Genomic DNA, 19006 nt, shown 5'->3' on the forward strand with positions numbered 1-19006 from the left:
GTTCTCCAGATTGCAGGACTTCCATAGAGGAGGCAGAGTTGCAGTAGAGGGAGTGTGAAACTACTTCTATGTTCTAAAGACACAATTTGTTGTATCCAATGTGTTTTGACAGGTAAGTGCTATCTCAGCCAGTCCTGGATGTTGCCAGGAGGCACTTCAGGTATAATTAGGGGTGTAGGCTGCAGTTCAAAGCTGGCTATTGTTCATTTGTTCTGCTGCTGTGGAAGAAGGGCTTTGAGTCACAAAGACATTGCCAAGGTCCGTACTGTCTGTCCACAGATCTCCAAAAGACATTGCTTATATGACCATGAAGCTTGCAATGGTTGGACATCCATCTAGCTGCCTCTAAGGCTGCTTCTTGCCACATGATCCATGACTATTGCTCAGTCAGTGGAGAAGAATATGATGCCCTTGTAATGAACAAGATGGTTGTATTTAACAACCTGTGGTGATAGATCTTTTCCACACCTTAATCGAGCAGCAGGTGCACTTTGCTTTCTAGGCATGATGCAAAAACCACTTGAGTAGCAGTGAAAGAATGATGGTCTTGTGGGTGGAAAGATTTTTGATTCACAGTCTGGCTAAGTTTGTTGTCTGGCAGATTGGCTGCCAATAAACTGGTGAAAATGTGGCCTTGAAATAAGTAAGGATGAGCCTTTTGCCTTACACACATCTCTCAGTGAATCATCCTTGTGCACAGGTGTCCAGATACTCCTGCTTACTCAACAAATGCACTCTGCAAAGCCTCATTTATTACGCACCTTTAGCAGACTGAATTCCAGGAGCCTTTGAAATCTGTAGGATTAAATGTGATATGGGCTAGCAGGGAGAGAGAGGCACATACTATGTGTGATAAGAGATGGTGTTTCCAAGGGCTTCTTTTCCCCTGCTTTTTAACAATTTGTTTGTTTACAGGAAAGCAAATTGAGTGATCTGATATTAAATTTGCATCTGCTTGATGGAATGAGGAAACTGCTTTATTTATGTTTTCCAGATTAAGTTAAATGAATGGGTTTTTTCGTTCACTTTGCTTTTATTTTTCAAAGACATGGTCCTGTTTAAATTTGGGTGAACTTGGTTCTGAAATAAAATTCTGAAATAGAAAATTCAAGCTCCATAAGAAACCATTGTGGAGGCCAGATAGCCTTATCAGCTATTCTTTAGCAGTGACCTTATCAAACCTTTTGAAGCAGTCTTGGTCTCAGTCTTTCCAATAAGAGAGTTTATTAGGTTGGGCTGAAAAAAGGACCATTTCTGTATCAGGCCTAGGAAGAAGATCAGAATCTGGGAGTTTGGGGTACAGTGCAGAATTTCTGCTGCATCTAATTTTGCAGAGGAAGTGCTCCCAGCATGACCTTGGCTGCTTTGGGTGGTACTGCTGGGATGGTGCTGCTCTGCCCTGTGGGGTTGCCATATGTAGAGAGGATGTGTAGAGGTGGCTCCACATGGAGCTCTCTGGATTCTGACAGTTCATCTGCATCTGCCCCAAGCTGTGTTATGACCTATTAGACTCTCTCCAGAAGGGGGTTTCCATAAACAGACTCTACATTTTGATTTACCATGAATTCTCTTTTTTCTTTTTTTTTTCTTTTTATATGAGGAATAGGGGCAGATTTTTTTTTAATAGTGATGAATTATCTCAAGCAAAGTAAGAAGGCATATTACAGGATAGAAACAGGGTCATCTGGCTTTACTGTTGTGTGTGCTTCTCATGTAGATCAGTGGTGTTTCTATCTGAAGGGAGCAGAACTCAGCTGTAGAGTCATTTAGATTGGGTTTGCAGGGGGAGGCTCTGCAGATCTTTTGGTCCAGCTCCTGCTCAGATCAGCTTCAAAGGTTGAAGCAGTGATGTTAGATAAAGCTGCTCAGAGCCTCATCAAGTCAAGTTCTGAATTCCTCCAAGTACAGCAATATCCCAGCCTCCCTGGGCTCCTGATTTAGTGGTGAATCAGCTTAATTGTGAAGGACTTTTTCTTCTCCTTTATACCTTGCTGGAAATTCCTTGCTGCCACTGCCTGCCAGGAAGATTGGTCCTTGTTTGAAAGACTTGATACCATTTTTTGTGATGATGACTCAGAAGTCTGGGGAGATCATAGATAAGGAAAGTAAAATAATGCATTCCTGAGCTATTACTGTTCCTGAACAGGGCCAGCAGCTTTCAGTTTGAAGGCTGCACAGTGAAAGTAAGATTAATTTTCTGCTCATCTCCCTGTTTCATTAAATTCCTGGTCTCAGCAACAGATTCATTTTGGACTATTTTCTGTTCTTGTTGCCATCTTTGTCATTGGAATGGGATATCAGCATGTTAATGCCTCATATAACCTGTGAATGATGGTAGAGCATGGTCGCTCTTTGACATTTTCAATGCCCTGTAATTTCATTATCTGGTCATTCTTCCCTTCCCCTGCAGTGTAGTGTGTCTGACATGGTGATTGCCACTTCTAATGTCTTTTTCTGGTACTACTTCCCAAGATTTTCCTCTGTCATTATGGGTGCTTTGCCTTTCTTAAAAGCAAGGTAATTCTTCGGGTGAAAAAGAACTTTATCTTGCATCCTCAAACTATATTATTTTTCTTGTGGCAGAAATAATAAATTACTGCTTCTTTGCAATTTTCATCCTGAAGGATTTTATAGAACCATGTCAGATACATAAGCATCACTCTTCACTGTAACATGGTCACTTTTCTGAGTGGAATAGGGGTAGTCTATGTTTAAAAAGTGTCTCCTCATTCAGCTGTGGAGGAGAGAGATGTGTATGTCTGACATGCTCTCAGTGTTCCACTTCAGACAATCATCTTGGCATTTCTCAGATCCCTCATTACTGCAAGGCTGGAGGACAGTGGTAGTGCCCTTGACCTTTCTTTTCCTGTCTTCCTATGGTATGTTAAAAGACTTTTTTTGTGGGATATTTCTTTGTTTCAACTTTTGTGGTTAAGGTCTGATGTTTGTTCAGAGGAGTTGAGAAGTGTCTTGGGATTTGCATGATTTGGGGACACATAAGATGCTGTGGATTGCTCCAGACAAGGTGTCCCTTATAATTCCACCTTCTAATGTAATGAGCTCATGTAGTGAGTGTATGCAGGTGACTGGTTGAAATCTTGTTTGTAAATGTCTCTATATAGCAAAGATAGCAGAGGTTAGGGCTTGTTTTAGGAAAAAGGCTAGGGCACTCATTAAATGCTTATACTAAGCAGGAAGAATATGACCACATCAGTAATGCCTCAGTTAACAGCAGGGAATTCTGTAGTTTGTGAGAGTGGGTCTCAGTCTTGGACATGTTATATTTTACTAGAGGTTTTGGAAGATTGTTAGAAGGCAGTTCAGAAGAATCCTGTCAGGGAAACAAAGTTAGAAATGCAAAACCCGAGAAGTTTGATTTGTGCATTTTCTTTTCCATTGCCCTTGGCATGGAAAACTTCTCAAACTTTCTCAAAGTTTTTTATGGGGTTCATTACCCATTCACTAATAAGTGTTAATTAGAGTTTGCAAAGACTTTTCTTGGAATGTTTGCATGTTAAGAGTCACCTTCTCCTGAGATCTGACTCTGTTTAGTCATGTGGAAAATTTCACCTTCTTACTGCTTCTTTTTAAAAATCAGTTGTTAATAATAATCAGATGACCTAAGGTGTGCAGGCTGAAGACTTTTGGTTTCATCACTCGGGTTCCATTGATGTTTTAATTAGTACTAAAGGCTGTTGTTTCCACCTTTTCACACAAATTCCTCATGATGACATTACTAACTCTCCTGGGCTGGAAGCAAGACGCTGTTGTGTTTGTTGCTGCAATGCTTTGGGTTTGGTCTGGATTGTGGTAGACTTGCTATGATTCTTATGTTTGCAAATCTTGTAATTCCCTCCCTCTCAGGTACATCTGAGCTCTTCTGATACACATATTAATTCTCTGTTAATTCTGGACTTTCCATGGGACCGAAGCACTGCATGGAGACTTTCTGAGCAGTAGAAATACAGCCTAGTATTTAGAGCAAGGACTGGCACAGCTTGCAACAAGGACATTTACCTAGACCCAGCCTTTTGTCAGAGCCCCTGCTCTAGTACAGGGCACAGTGAGGTTCTGCATTTGGCACTGGAACTGCCACATGCCCCTGTTGAGAGCTGGCACAGAGGAGCTGGGTAGAAGGAGAGCTGTTTGCAAGGGAGGCTGTTGGCCAAGGAAGGTCAGTCTCCCAACTCTCCCTTCTCTTTATTGACTAGAAAGGAATCCAAAGAAGACCAAGCTCCTTGGACTAGATTTAAACCTTTTTAAAGAGGAAACATTTAAATTTCATGTCTAGAAGAAGCTTTATGGAACTGACTTTTTAGCCATGCTGAGTGGTCTTGCTAAAGAGGCTACCTTGTTTTACAGCTTTAAATCTACTTTGGACTGAATATTAGCAATTATCCCATGGGGAACAATCCTATTTTTTCTGGATGAGCTAATAGGCTTCTTGCATCTCTGATTTCTATTGTGCTGTCAAGATGTGGATGATTGTTATTAAAGGCTGTGAGAAGCAACTGGTCAGCTCATTGCCAAACTGTTATAATTCATGGGTGTTGTACATGGGCTGCAGTTTGCTTAACATTGCAATCCGTGTCTTCTAAATTGTTTTCATAGAGCTTGGCCAATAAAATTGCAGGTTTATTATGTTCATGCAGATCTCTTGTTTAATCAAGAATGCTACACGTGCTGCGAATGCAAAGCTGTTCTCAGGAAGTTTGTGAATTAAATTGGCTTTATTTTCCTTTATGTTTGAATGTAAATACAATATTCTTGAATGAAAAGGGCTCATGGCATCTGCAAGTGCTTGCAATAGCTGTTCAAGAGTGCTCTGTGCTATTCTGACTGTGACATTGCTAATCTGAGGCATCTAAAACAGCCTGAGATAATTTATTGTCTTCTTTCTTGGTAGGGAGAGGAGGGAAAATAATGCAATGGAAATAATTCAAAATCATTATGTATATCTATAAATTATATAATGCATACCTACATATATATATATATATATATATATATATATATATATATATATATATATATATATATATAAAATATATATAAAATGTGTGCATGTGTGTAAAGGAAAAGTAAAAATAAGAGAATATGAGATTTTGTTGTTTTGTTTTAAGGCATTGCTTGCCTCCAAGAGCTAGGGCTTGTAGAAAACCAAAATGCAACAGTCCAAGAGAGATAACTTGAGCTCTGTGATGCAGTGGAAGATGCTGGTGCTCTGACAGCTTGGTTTAAAGCTGAGCCCCTAGTGCCTGTTTTAGTGCATCAATTTTGTAATGAGAGCTGCTCTGGCTGCAGGAATGTTGTCAGGAGCTTGGAGCTGTTGGAATCAGTCTTGTGCTGGTGCAGTTACTAAAGAGATCTGTATCAATTTCCATTTGAAAGACTGGACTGGGGAGTATCTTCATTCTTCTGTGTTGTACATGTGAATTTACAACAAGTTACACTGTTCCAATAACTAGGTTTACTGAAGATTATATTTGGAACTCTTGCTGTCAGTCCTGATATAAAAAAGGCCTAGAGAAATATTTCTGTTTTGGGAGGTGTTTTATAAGAAGTAGTTTGTAGATGATCATCTTAGAGAAAGGACAGTCATAAAACATCAGAGGCAAAAATGAGCCTTTGGATTTGTTCTTTAGTTTGTCACAGGTACTAAAAGATGTGCTCACCTTTTCCTACGTGTGCATCCTGCAAGGTAAGACAAAGAATTTGTGCAGAGTTGATACGCTGACACTGTCTACTTGAATCAGCTCTCTGGTCCCCACTGTGCTTTAGCCTCTGGTGATGTTCAGAGCTCTCAGCTTTTGCCAGCTCAACCCTTTCTCTGAAAAGCATATTGCTCCCATGACTTCATGGTGCTGATAAGGAGAAGACCTTGTGGTGTGACTAGTGAGGGAGTGGAGATTATTTTGAGGGTAATCCAGGGCTCTTGAGGCAGTAAAGAGGAGAAGAAAACTCTCACTGACCTTGCAGAGTGGCCATTACAGATGTTTAGTCCATTTGTATTCTTACTTTGTTGTACTGCACAGCCATTCCCTCTTATGTTCTCAAGGGGCAGAATGATTTTTGGAAGTTTTGAGAAATTTCTGCCACACCACATAAAGCATTCCAATGCAGGAATAGTCAGTGGGACTGTTGATGCTCTTTAGAGCCCGTCTGCAGTGATGGGTGGTTTTGATATCTCAATGCAAAGTGCAAGATAACCCTATAACCCATGGATGTGAAATTCCCTGAAGGTCATCTGGAGACCCTGCAGAGCTGCAAAGGATTTTCAGAGAACATGAGACTCTGTCTCTTCCCGCTTTTCTACCTCCAGATTTTGGGTCCTAGATGTTCTTCTGACGGTGATGCAGGTACTAGAAGAGCAGAGCTCTGAGCCTTCCTTGTCACACATGAGTAAAAAGGATCTATCTCTTAGATTTTAGCATCCTAGATCTTGATCTTAAAGCAGCCCCAGTTAAAATGTCAGTCAGCAGTCTCACTTGTCATAACCATAATTCTTATTAGGAGATTCTTATAAGACAGTGGCTTGATATGAAGAATGTTCTTTAATTTCTCTGTCTCCTGGAGGGCAAGATTCTTTCAGGTCCATAGAAATAATTTTTTAGATCCCTAAGTAAGGAAAGGAAAGAGATCTCACAATGTCAAACCTTCTGAAAGTTTTCTGTTGAAGTGAGGGTTGCAGACTGGAGCCAGTAGGTGTCTGACCAACTGTCCCTGGGCCCCAACCAACTTTAAAAGGATTCCAAAAGTTGATAGGGCTTTGGATTTCTGCAAAGGTGATTTGCCCCTTTTCTCTTATAAAATCCATGTACATAATGTAGAGTCTGAACTTCTGAGTTTCCTACTTTTACAGTTTGAAATTCTCAACCATAATGTAGCATTAAAGGAGATTGGAATTCAAGTTCCTCTATTTTTCTCAGCTTCTTTTTTTTTTTTTTTAATAAGTAACAGAACACTTAAGTCTGTAAGAAAAATTGCCCTTGACAGCTTCAACTGTGCTGCTCCACATCTCCCCATGTAGGCATTAGCACAAGGTATTTCTAAAGCGGTAAAAAAATCATTTTCTCTCTTACTAAGGTCAAAATCAGATGAATGTATTTTTTTCTTAAACACATATTCTGTCCCCCCACCTTGAGCTATTGGGCTGACACTAAAAATTGCAATTGTATTGTGGATCCTCAAAGATTCCTTCATTTTCTCCCACCCCACCATGTGCTGGTGCCAGTCTTTCACAGGATAATTTTCTGAGAGCAGGGTGGGGGGGGAATATATGAAAAGTTTTAGTGCTGAGACAGAGGAGGATGTTATATCTGGCTCAATGTGGTGGATATACGCAGAGGAAACATTCCCAGCTCACATTCTGGAAATACCTAGTGAGAGAGATTTCATGTAAGTCTGCTTGGTTAGGCCCTCCAAAGGAGATAACATCCTGGCTCCAGGGGTGCTTGGCATGAGCAAGAGCTGCTCTGCACAGCAGCAAAGAAAGGAAATTGCCCAGACAGAGAGTGTTTTCACAGCAACATATGAAAATTCACAGATGAAAATAATTTTGCTTTACTGTTTTAAGATACAAGACAAATAATAATAGTAAAAAGCTACTTAAGGTACAAGTAGTTCAGCCATTGTAATGATGATGAAATGTGTGCACATGACAAATACAGAATAAAAAGAAAAACAATAAAGGTGATTAAAATGATGAGTGAAGATTATTTCAAAGGAATATGAGTAGGAAAAGAAGCTGCTAGGGCAGAGTCTGACCTTACCATAGTTGAGCCACTAAGTTTTAAAGTAGGTTTTGTTGCCTGCAGATGAGAACTGCATAAACAGAAGTTCAAGGTCAGGAGCGTGCAGTTAATTGCACAGACCACATTTTTATTACCTTAATATATAAGATAATCAGATCATTTAAATTTTTTTAATCTACAATAATGTAAAAAAAATGTTAATTGGCTATTTAGCACTCAAACTCTTGCTTCTGACCTTTTGTCTGTCCAGAGTCCTGACTTGTGCTTGTCTCTTACCTCAGGCACTGTCCTGTTCTGTGTGTCCCACTCAGCCTGACTGACCCAAGTTGCCTGTGATACTTACTCATATAATCTAAATTATCACTTTTATTTTTATCTTGTTCTTCCTGTGATGATTCTCATATTTCACCTTCCCTGCTGTTTAATTATAAGTACTCTATGTACGCATATTTAAGACATTGTGATTACATAATGAATTTGTACAATGATGTTACAGTTGTTTAAAGTGGGTTCTCATATGTGGTGGAAAATTTGATTATTGGATGTAGATAGGTGCTGTACCGTAACTTGAACAATTTGTGCATTTTGCCCTTTTTCCTTCTGTGCTACATTTGCCACTTGGAAAACTGCACCAATCCTTATGTCCCTGGGCTGCTGTGAGGAAAGGAATGAGCCAAAGTCCAAGGTGCTTGGATTTGCAGTTAATAAGGATCCAGGAGTGGAAGGTCTTTTAACTGGCCACTAAAAACAGATGTGAGGGTTTATCTCCCAACAGGTGCATTGTTTTCTTCCATGGTAACATCTGTAAAACTCCAACTTTTGGACTGGTTCTCCTGTGCTGGCAGTGAGTCATTTTCACATGAAGTAAGCCTTTGTAGGCACGAGGCTGGAATGGACTTTAACAGGATATCTACTCTATCTTCTGTCCCTGGGGAGAGCGGGAATCTCTTGCCCGTGCACTGATCAATAACAACTGTTTGAGCTGCTAATTGGAATCTGAAGAAGATCACTAATATTTATATATGTACATATGCAGGGGAGAGGTGAGAGGGCATATGTGTGAGAGGAGTGAGAGCTCCTGAGTAGCACCTGGAGTCCAAAATGGAACAGCTTTAACCAGCCTGAGTTTTCTTGAAAAATCACCTTTCTGGGAACTTTTTTTCCCCTCCTTCTTTCAGAAATGCTTCAGACACAAAATTTCCCTCATAGTTTAGCTTCTTTTATAGAACCAGATATGCTTGCCTTCAAGAAAAGCTGTTTCCTGTCCTGGCACTTGTCTCAAAGGGCTTTTTTTTTTTTCTTTAATTAAATTGGGAACTGTCCTGTGAAGGTAGTGTACCCATACTTGGAGTTCAAGTCATTCCTTCTTTCCAGGTCTCCCCATGTCAGAAGCTTTAAATGGCCCTTCAGCAGAAATGTAACTGACTCCACAGAGATAAATTGCTGCACAAAATCTGCTGCTTCGCAGATGGTATCAGGAGATAATTGGAATAAGAACTGAGCCAGCAAAGTATCTGGGGCCCTTTTTTCATTTTCTTCTTGAACTTGGAGGTGTGCACACAGCAGCTTTAAAAGGAAGACAGAGAAGGGAAAAAAGATAAAGTTTCCGAGGCTTTAGAGGGGGGCTTCTTAGCAAGGGGGAAGAACTGGGATATATGATCTAGTGTGGGTTGCTGAATCAATAGAAATAAATAATGAGTTCTTTGCTATCACCTCTTATAAGGTATGATAGGGGATCCTTAAATCATATCACTACCTGACAGGAGAGATTGTATTTATGTTAAACTGAGTTACACAGAGATAAAGCTCAGGCTTCTGTTATTTTAGGCAATCTAGATGTCTTTTCTGGTGAGAATGTGTATTTATGGGCAGAAAAAACATCCTGAAAAGCTGGGGAAAATTCTGTAGGGCAAAACTGTGCTTTGTCAGAGGGGTGGATCAGATAATCTGGGGAGAATTTTCTATCTCTGACTTCTCTGAATAATGCTGCTCACAAGCTGCTGATAGTGTTGGTGTGTCCACCCTCCCTTCCAGTGTGTTTATTCCTAATTACCACACCTTTTCCAGACACTCTCTCCTGATTCTGTGTGGCTGATAATTGCTTTTATATTACACAGACATAGACACAGATGCACACGAGTGTGTGCACTCTCCTGCAGCCTCTGGGACAGCATCCAACTGCTCTTTAAGGACTGCTGTAGGCATCTAATTTATTTCTTTATAAAGGAGGTTTTGCACAATTGTAATTAGAGTTACAATTTGTGTGTGTGTGTGCGTGCACTAATGGTAAGCATGTGGGTATGCAGGAGATATACTTGCTGTAACTGAGGCAAGATTTACTAATTTTATTTCCTACTTTCTTGGAAAAAATGTTGCATGAGAGATATTGCCCAATTTTTAATGTGTAGTGTAGACGAAAGAGCCTTGTGGCTGACTTGCAGCCACTCTACAGCTAGTAGCTGTGAAAACCCTTCCTTTGGTTGATAATTGGAATGTCTGCCTTGGGAGGGGGAAAATCAGACTTATTTTCCCACATTGTTATAAAACATTATAGTCCAATTCCTTTTCTGAGTCCTGGAGTCATTAGTCATTGCCTTGCTGGTGGGGTTATTCAGCTGCATTCCCTACCACGGCAAGGATTTGTATGTGCAAGCCATTTCTGAACATATCCTAAATTACAGTCCCTGCACAAAAATGCCTAAAACCAAAAGCATGAAAGACCCTGTCAGATTCAATTAAAAACACTTTCTAGATTTGTGAGAAGCCAGCAAGGTAAATCCATGACTCTGGAAGAGGTGTCTCTCAGTGTTGATGCTGATGGCTGCTGTTTCTTTGCCAGACTGGGCTTGCCCTTGAATTGCCAAGGCATCCAAGAGAACCAGCACACAAAATTCCTGCCCTGCTGTTGTTCCTAAAGGCACAGGAGGAGAGAGTTGGGCTTTCCAGATCTTCCAGATCTGGCTCTTTCTGTGGTTGCTTTTTTTTTTTTTTTTTCTTTTTGCACCCTCAGATTCTGTTCATTCAGTGCGAGTCCTGTAAATGGGAATTTCACACTGCTGCTTACATCTGGAAGGTGCTTTTGTGAAGATAATGTGATCTGTCTCCAGCTGTGCCAGTGGGAAGACTTCTGCTCTGGCTGCAGCCCATTGTGGTGCCTGATTTATATTGAAAGGGAGGAGGGCAGGGGACAGAAGGAGCCTGCTGTGGCAGTTTTCCCACTGGAAAGTGATAAGCAACACAGGCAAAGGAGGATTAAAGGCGAATATCCTCCTTTTAGTTACTGGTTCTTGTTTTGAGGACAAATTTGACAGTCTCAGCTGTTTGGAGATCACAAGTTCACTGGAACATGTTTTGCTTCTGTATGTGATCTTGGGATTTGTCTCTTTCAATTTCAGAGGGCTCTTTTGTCTGCACTGCCTGAAGCCACCCACAGATCATTTTCATCTCTCCAGAGATTAAAAAAAAAAAAAAAAAAGAAAAAGAAAAAAAGTAAGGAAAAGTCCTTTGCTGCAAGCTTAGTTGGCAAAGCTTTACTCTTACACAAGTGCTACTCTGATTTCCAGGGGCAGGATTTGGCCTGTGTTTGTTGTCAGTACCTCTGCTGGTTTTTTATTGTGTCTTAGGATGTGCTATTCATTATTCCTATTATCTGGAGATAAGTTTTCTTCAGCTATGCTCACCAGACTGGGGAAAAAAGGAGAGACTGATATTTAAGGTGTATGTGTTCCTTTTTAGCTAATCATTCTCTTACTCTGGGTGAACTCAGATTTCTGTTTTATCTTCCAGATGATGCCTCTTACCTCAAATTATTGAAATGTGCTGAATTGGATTCTTTCAGCTATGCTGAATTCCTCAATGGACTCTTTTTCAGAATAAAAGTAGTCTTTGACTTTTCATATGAATTCGCAAAGTGGATTGAACCAAACTCTTAAAAGTTGATTTGGATTCTTCTTTCTGAGTGTTCCCATGTAGAGAAACACTTAAAATTTCACTTAACCTCTCTTTGCCTCCTCATCAGTAAAACAAAGAGCCATTACTTGCCTTGTTTCATAGTGGTGATGCTTGCAGAGTCTGTTAACACCTATGGAATTTAAATTCCTCTCCTGGGAGCTTTGTAATAGTTCTATGTGCTTCTCACAACTGGAGATGGCACTCTTGGGTATTGGCAACTGCACTCAGACCTCCAGTGGAAATGAGGATGGTGATGCTGCATAGTGTGATCACTCACATGCACACATACATTTTTGAGGCTGTATTTGTGTGAAGAGATTTTGATAAGACCAGGAGTATGTAGTGATTGTTTTTGAGAATCATGCTACCTTGACCTAGGAAAACACTTGTGCTGGAATAATTTCCCTCAGTGCAGCCTGTGCCGTGCTGTGTTTTGAGTTCTAGGTTGAAGCAGTGCTGATAGCACATCAGTGTTTGAAGGTGTAGCTGAACAGAACTTCACAGTGTCCAGTTTTCTCACTCTGCCCACCCAAGGAGGAGGTCAGAAAGGTGTGTGTTCCATAGAACATCATCCTCAGCAATAGTAACTGTGTTCTAAGACTGATTTTGCATTGGTCTGCTAGGGAGGACTGCCCTTATATCACTTGTTTGTTTATTTATAGTTTCTTCCCTTTCCTTGACTAATGGCAATGTCTTTGCCAGGAATTACAAGTATTTTCACTTGTGCTTTTCTGGTTTTCTTCTCCGTCAGCCTGGGGTGGGACAGCATCAGTGTCTGGGATGATGCTTAGTTCCTGCTTGGGGTCAGCCTACCACACACTTAAGCACGAATACGGATTGAACATGTAAATTGTCCTTTCCCCATCTTTTGAGTGTTTGTATGGGAAAAATTAGGCTGGTATTGGTGGCTTTTGACAGAATTAGCTTTGAATGTAGTGATTACATGAAAGAGTGCCTTAGAAATTCATGATCATGAATGTGCATGTCCATGTGCTTGCCAATCCGTCCATCTTTAGCTAATAATCTTGTGCCTTGAAAACTACCCACCACCACCACAAAAAAGAAACCCAAACCAAACAAAGAAAACCCCCAAATGATCCCAAATAAAAAACATCAGGGACCTACATAGATCAGACCTGCTGGTGTTTTAAGTCCCAGAGCATTTGAAGCCACTTTGGCTCTGAGCATTTTTACTGACATGGGTTCCCAGTATCCCATGGTTGCTCACATTTGAAATTTACTTGTTGGGTGCTGTAGCTCTCATATAGATTGGGGAATGGCAGATGGAAATTGCAGACAAGCTTCCTGTGGTTGGCTTGGAGGGTAGAAAATGTTGCAAGCGTCATGGAAATATGTCTGTGAGCAGGAGACAGAGACCCCAGCATGCCAGAGCAAGTGAGTGGAGAGCTCTCATTTTTCACATGTAAATTTGTCTGCCCTCTTTCTGCTGTGCTCTGTGCTGCCTAGTGCTCATCCCTGTACTCTTTATTAATTACATTTGGCAAATATGTGCACAGGGCTACTGATGAGTTGTGTTAATCTCTGTGCTGATACAGCAGGATCACTCAGAGAAGAGATGTCTCGTGAAGTGATCCGGAGGTGGCCTTTCAGGTGTCTGTCTGACATCTACTTTGCCTGCTGTGCTCTTCCCTCTTGTATCTCTAATATCAATGTCCCCTTACACAGGAGTGCAGGGTCTCCACGTAGCCTTTGGTGTGGTGCTTTTCACTTGTTCTGAAGTTCATTGCCAACCTGCTGAAGGAACCGCAGTGCCTTTGCACTCTTAATTTGTGGGAAACAGGCATTATGTATTCCACTCTGGGGTATATGCAAAGCACTTTGCCAGTTTAGAATTGGCAAGATCTGGAGCTGGGTTTAATGAACTGAAGTAATTTTCCTTCATTGTAAAATTTTATTGGCGTGGAAGATTGTTACACCACCAAACACTCTGAAAAGCTTCTGAGTACTTCTGTGATTTGTGAGCTTGGAGATTCCTGATAATTGCCTGAACAATAGGAATCCCTTCAGGAATGTGTTTTTGAGATGGAATGAAATGTGGGCTAATGTTCCTGGTTGTAATTTTTCTGCTCTCATACCAGCCAAGTTGTGTTAAGACTCAAGGCTGCTGAATTGGACAGTTTTGGACACTTGCTGTCTCTTAATTTAGAGAAGTGGTCCATCACATTAAATCTGGATTTAGTGGCTTAGTATGCTATAGAGCATTGTGTCAGGATTCCTCAGTGCCAGAGGCTCTTAATCTGTATTGAAGTGTAGACCATTGAAGGTAAATGATTGACAAGTGTTGGCATTTTTATATAAGCTTTAAAGTAGGGTATTTAGTAGACAGTGAAAACAACTCCAACATATATGCAATGTGGAGATGCATGTGAAAAATAAAGCACATAAGAAAATTCTTGTAGAACTGGAACAGCACTTCTTTCCAAAGAAAAGATATTTTTTTCTGATTATCCTTTCTCCATTCCCATTTCTGTCTACAAAACCAAAACAATTTGTTAAATTATTCAGGTCATTAAGTTTTGTGTAAGCTCAGCTTGAAATTGCATTTTCTGGAGGGATTGTATTGCCTTAAGGGAGCTGTAATTCAGCCTCCCTATTGCCACATTCTGTCCTGCAGACTCTTTCCTTTTTTTCATTCTCAACCAGCTGAGCTGCTTGGTGTCCCAAGGGACACATGCCCTGGGGTGTCCTGGGAAGCACAGTGTAGTGTGTGGAACCTAGCCTGCAGGAGATAAGGAAATTTCATATCTAAGCTGTATTTCCTGAAATGAGAAGTATGATCCCATAGCAAAATGCAGTTTAACATTGAGCTGACTTGGAATTAATTTCGGAAAGATTGGTTTGATGAATAGAAACAGTTTAATTTGGCACTATAAAGGTGTTTTCTTCATTTTGATTAAATAATGCCTAAGTGTAAGTTTTTGCTGTTTCTGAATTGCTTGGAACTTAATAAAATTGAATTTCTTTTCTCCAGAGTAAAATGTTTTAATTTATGTTGGAGAGTGAGCATTTTCTATGGGGTGGCAATTCCATATTTCTCTCAGTTCAGGGGAAGAAAATGTTTTTGTTTTGAAATAGTGCCTTAATTGTAAAATCTCCAGTTTTCAGTAGAAGTCAGCTTTTAAAATGAAAACCATCAAGATTTTAATGCAAAATTACATTGGCATGGAAAAGAAAAAGTAATTTGTTAGTGTTCACAAAAACAAACTGTGCTTCTTCAACTACAAAGGAGAAATTGGAATAAAATGTCTCAGCCTGAGTCAAAGAGGGTTTTTCCCTTTCTAATTTTTCTTTTTCCTGTCAGAATTCAGTTTTGGAAAATGCATCCAATTTTCCTTCTCTTTTGTTCCATCCTTTTTCACCTTAAGCATTCAAACAACATGATGTCAGAAAATCTGGTACTTGCCCACATCTGCCCTGCCTCATGTTTCTTCCTAGCATGGCTGGGGGAGCCTGATGGTGCCTCAGCATATCCTCTGGAAGGGTTTGATGTTTCCTCTGCAGAGCTGAGTCAAACCCAGCCCATGAAGCAGCTCAGGATCCAGCTCTGCCTCTCAGGCTCTTGTCAGGTCTCAACCCCATGGTGTTCCCTGAGCAGCTGAGTTTGCTCTGTGGCAGTGTAGGGGGAAAGCGCTTTTGCAGCTTTTCTTGGGAAGGTTGTGTGCTCAGACTCTCAGATCCTCTCTGGTTTTCAGACTCCCAAACCCTTGCAAGAGTTGTCTTTATTGAATCTGGGGTGTTCTCAAAAGCAAGCAGGAGCAGAGTGGTAGCTGCTTGGGTTAATGGTGTGGGAATGTTGCCTGTCCTGGGCTCCTGCTGTGAGTGATTTTTAGGGACAGGTTGCTGTAGGTGTTACCACTGCCTCAGGAAACTCCTGCTATTTCCTGGGACTGTGTGTAAGACTGCTCGAGACATGCTTGTGCTTTCCATGCATCACCAAGTAGAGACGGATGCTAGTCAGTCATCCCGGGCAAAAATCCAGAAAAGTCATGCTAAACAACATGCTTTTACTATGAATTTATACCCAGAAGCTGAGTAGCATTCAGCCCACTTCTGGAAAGCTGTTGTTATCCTGGGATTTGCAGGATGGTAATAGATAAGTGATGTCTTCAAAAATATAGGGCATAGGAGATCTGGGAAGACACAAAGAGCTGGGAGAGTGGGGATGCTGCCTTTAGTTGTAATTGCAATTTAGGGTAGAAATAAGGAAGAATCTGTTGCAATTTGACCAAGACACGGGGATTTGATTTACAATGCTCAGGAATAAATCCAGGATCCACTGAGCTCAGCTGTCTTGAATGTGCTTGGACTTTGAAACTCAAAAACTTTGTGAAACCTCACCACAGTTGTGAGCGGAATGAGGGGTGCAATTTCAGGCAGGGCAGGGCTTGTGCTATAGTGCATGGCTTCCTAGAGATCTTGAGAGGAGTGCTGGCTGAGTGCCTGTGGGATTATAGGGAACATCCTAAAAATGTCATTCTCATGGGGTTTTAGCTGGGAGAAGGCTGCCCTGCTGGGTGTAAGGGGTGGAGGCACACAAACCATACAAACCTTGGTTGCTGCAGCTTGCAGCTGGCTCTTCCCCCTCTGTATGGGAAGGTGTGTGCAGGGTTTAGGCTGCATTAAAAAGGATGTTAGCCTTATTTCCCCGTAGCATAGCATTGGTTTCAGCTGACATGGACTTGCATATGCTGACTCAAATCTGCCTGGCAGGTTTCTTTTCACACCCTGCTGGAAGCAGCTTGACTATTATCTTCTTCCTAAAGGTCTCTGCGTGGGGAAATAAAGGGGAAAATGCAATAGGGGATGATAAAAGTGAATCCAGGAGAGGGAGGAATGCTTGGAGCATCTATTCTCAAGTCATTAAGATGGGCACTGACTGCATAGTCACGTACCAAGGTCCCTTACAATTTGAACAGGTTTTTTCCTGGTATTATGCTGACAGTAAACGAGTGCTGCAGCAGCTGCGATATTGATTAATCCTTTGGCATTTTTCTGCAAAGCTTTAAACTTTGCTCTCTCTCACAGCTGGAGCAGATGTGAGATGTGAGATGTGGTCTGTGCTTGAATCCTGCAAGGAGGAAATGATGCTGAAATGTTAAAACGATGCAAAACAAAAATGAAGAGGTGCCCTGGAGCTCTTCCTTGAGGCTGGTCCTGTAGAATCCAAGGGAGTGAACTGTATGACATTAGTTATGCTAAAAAGGCAAGGAGCAGATTCTCAAATGCTCTTAACCTTCCCTCTATTCCCTCTGTACAAGTTCCCATCCCTTGTGAGCCTGGGAGTTTGCACAGAGGCTCCCAAGCTATCAGAATGCATAACTGCCTTTCTGGAGAGAAGGGCATTGGGCAATGTAGCTTGTAGCTGGGAGGATTACATTTACCTGTGAAATCTCAGGTCACAGCACCAGGTGGATCAGAGGGAAAGTATATTCCTCTGTGGTCCCCCATGTACTGCTTCACTCCCCTCTCCCCCAACCTCGGTTTTGCAGGGGCATGACTCAGGAGTGTTTTCTCCAGAAAGTCAGTAATTCCTGGGGCCTCTGACTGTCCTAAAGATCCATGTGAAGGTCTGTCTTGCTCAGAGCATAAGCAGAATGTCACACTCCATGTCCCTCTTACCACTGTGAGAAGGTGATGGCATGTAGGAATTCCCATGCTCTGGAGTCAGTGAGAGCAGATGGAGAAAACAAAGCTGACTCTAGGCAAGATGGACTGTTTTGGTGGATGGGGATCTACATAAAAAAACTTGCACAAAAAAAAGTTCTTTCTGTGGAGACTGAATAATTAATGATAGAATGTTGAGAGACAAAAGAAATTGACTGTAATTTTAGATTGAACTATTGAATTAACAAGGGTGCGTTTGATTCCATCCCGGAATTTGAATTATCATAGTTGCAGAGAGGTCAGCTCACAAAATCTGATTAATTCCTGGTGGCATGTTTTATTTCAAATGCAAAACATTTTGGGATTAAAACAAGTGTTACTGGTTATACAATGCACTAAACTAATGATTTCCCATTTTACTTTTTAAACCTACTTTATCCTGTAATACTTCAACTTTAATGGATAAATGCTCAGCTCTCCTTTAGGTGGTTTCAGATGCCCTTTGTATTGTTACAAAATCTAACATCAACCTTTTTTTCTCTCCTCTTTTCCCTTTCTCTCTTTCTCACTCCCTCCCTTTCCCCTCTCTAGGTCATTCTCATTCTGACAAAGCTCTACGACTTCAACCTGGGGAGTGTTACGGAGAGCTCACTGTGGAGGTACGTGGAACGTGGAAATGACAGCACTGTGTCTGGGGGCTGACCCGGGCTGTGGGCAAGGGGGAGCGTCTGACTTCATCAGGGGAGGAGCTGGGAAAGAATCTGAGACAAATGGAGCTGCTCTTTGGAAAAGGGATGCAAGATTAGGACACATCCCTTTAACAAAGTCGGGTCTGCAGACAAGAGGGTTTCATCATGTAATGGCACTTCCCTGACACGCAGAGGAGCTTGGTTTCCCTCTCACCTTTGAGTGCCCATCCTCTCTCTACTGTGAAGCTGGCAGTGAGAACAGGCTCTGTAGGTGGGTACACACTTGCTAGAACTGTGTCTGAGAATGAATAAAACACAGTGTATGATATAATCTTCACTGATACTAGCCTTGTTCCTCACCCCTGTGAGCTAAGATAGTCATCTTGATCATCTTGACCGTGTGTTGGGCTGTAAGCAGAGTACCTGCTGAAGGACTGGAGCTGCCACAGTGTCTTCTCCACTGTGGATGTACTTAGATGGTGCCACATAGCTGCCATATTCCTAGTCTGCCACAGGAGATGGACTGTCCTGCCCTGGGGAAACATGCTTCTGGACAGAGTGTGTGTTTGGAAGTGTGTGTCTGCATTTAAAATAAAGGAATAACTTAAAATCCCCTCAGTCCCCAAACTCAACCCTATAAACAGGTCAGTTCCTTCATATTTGAAATCACCAAATTGTTTCGTCCTGCCTGTGGAGTGGTATGCCTTTAACAGAATTGCTATCAGGTGGTTTTTACCCTAGGTACATTTGAAAAACAAAAGGCAGCCAGGGGCTGGTGAGACCAAGTGCCTTGTCTTAGATTTACCTGGTGTATTATAGCTATTGTGAAACGTGCTCAAAGTGTAGTTGGTGGAATGGTCAGTGCATTGTAGCCATTGCTTGGGTGGGAGCCCTTCCTGGCAGATGGCCTCTTGTACTTCTTTCTTCACAGGTGATTTAAAAGCCCCTGTTTGGAGCGGGCTTTGGCCATTTGCTGAAGGTTTATTC

At 41.5% G+C, this 19006-nt stretch overlaps 1 protein-coding gene across 1 annotated transcript in view; it reads left to right on the top strand.

Moving 5' to 3' along the window:
- SORCS3 (sortilin related VPS10 domain containing receptor 3) overlaps positions 1 to 19006 on the top strand; it is a 268231-nt gene that overhangs the window by 66870 nt on the left and 182355 nt on the right. Inside the window, exon 2 of the mRNA XM_038140273.1 lies at positions 17922 to 17989. Within this exon, the coding sequence (XP_037996201.1) occupies positions 17922 to 17989 (68 nt within the window). The remainder of the gene's footprint in view (positions 1 to 17921; positions 17990 to 19006) is intronic.

The sequence above is a fragment of the Motacilla alba genome, chromosome 6, assembly GCF_015832195.1.
Source record: "Motacilla alba alba isolate MOTALB_02 chromosome 6, Motacilla_alba_V1.0_pri, whole genome shotgun sequence".
In the NCBI taxonomy this organism is placed as follows: Eukaryota; Metazoa; Chordata; class Aves; order Passeriformes; family Motacillidae; genus Motacilla; species Motacilla alba.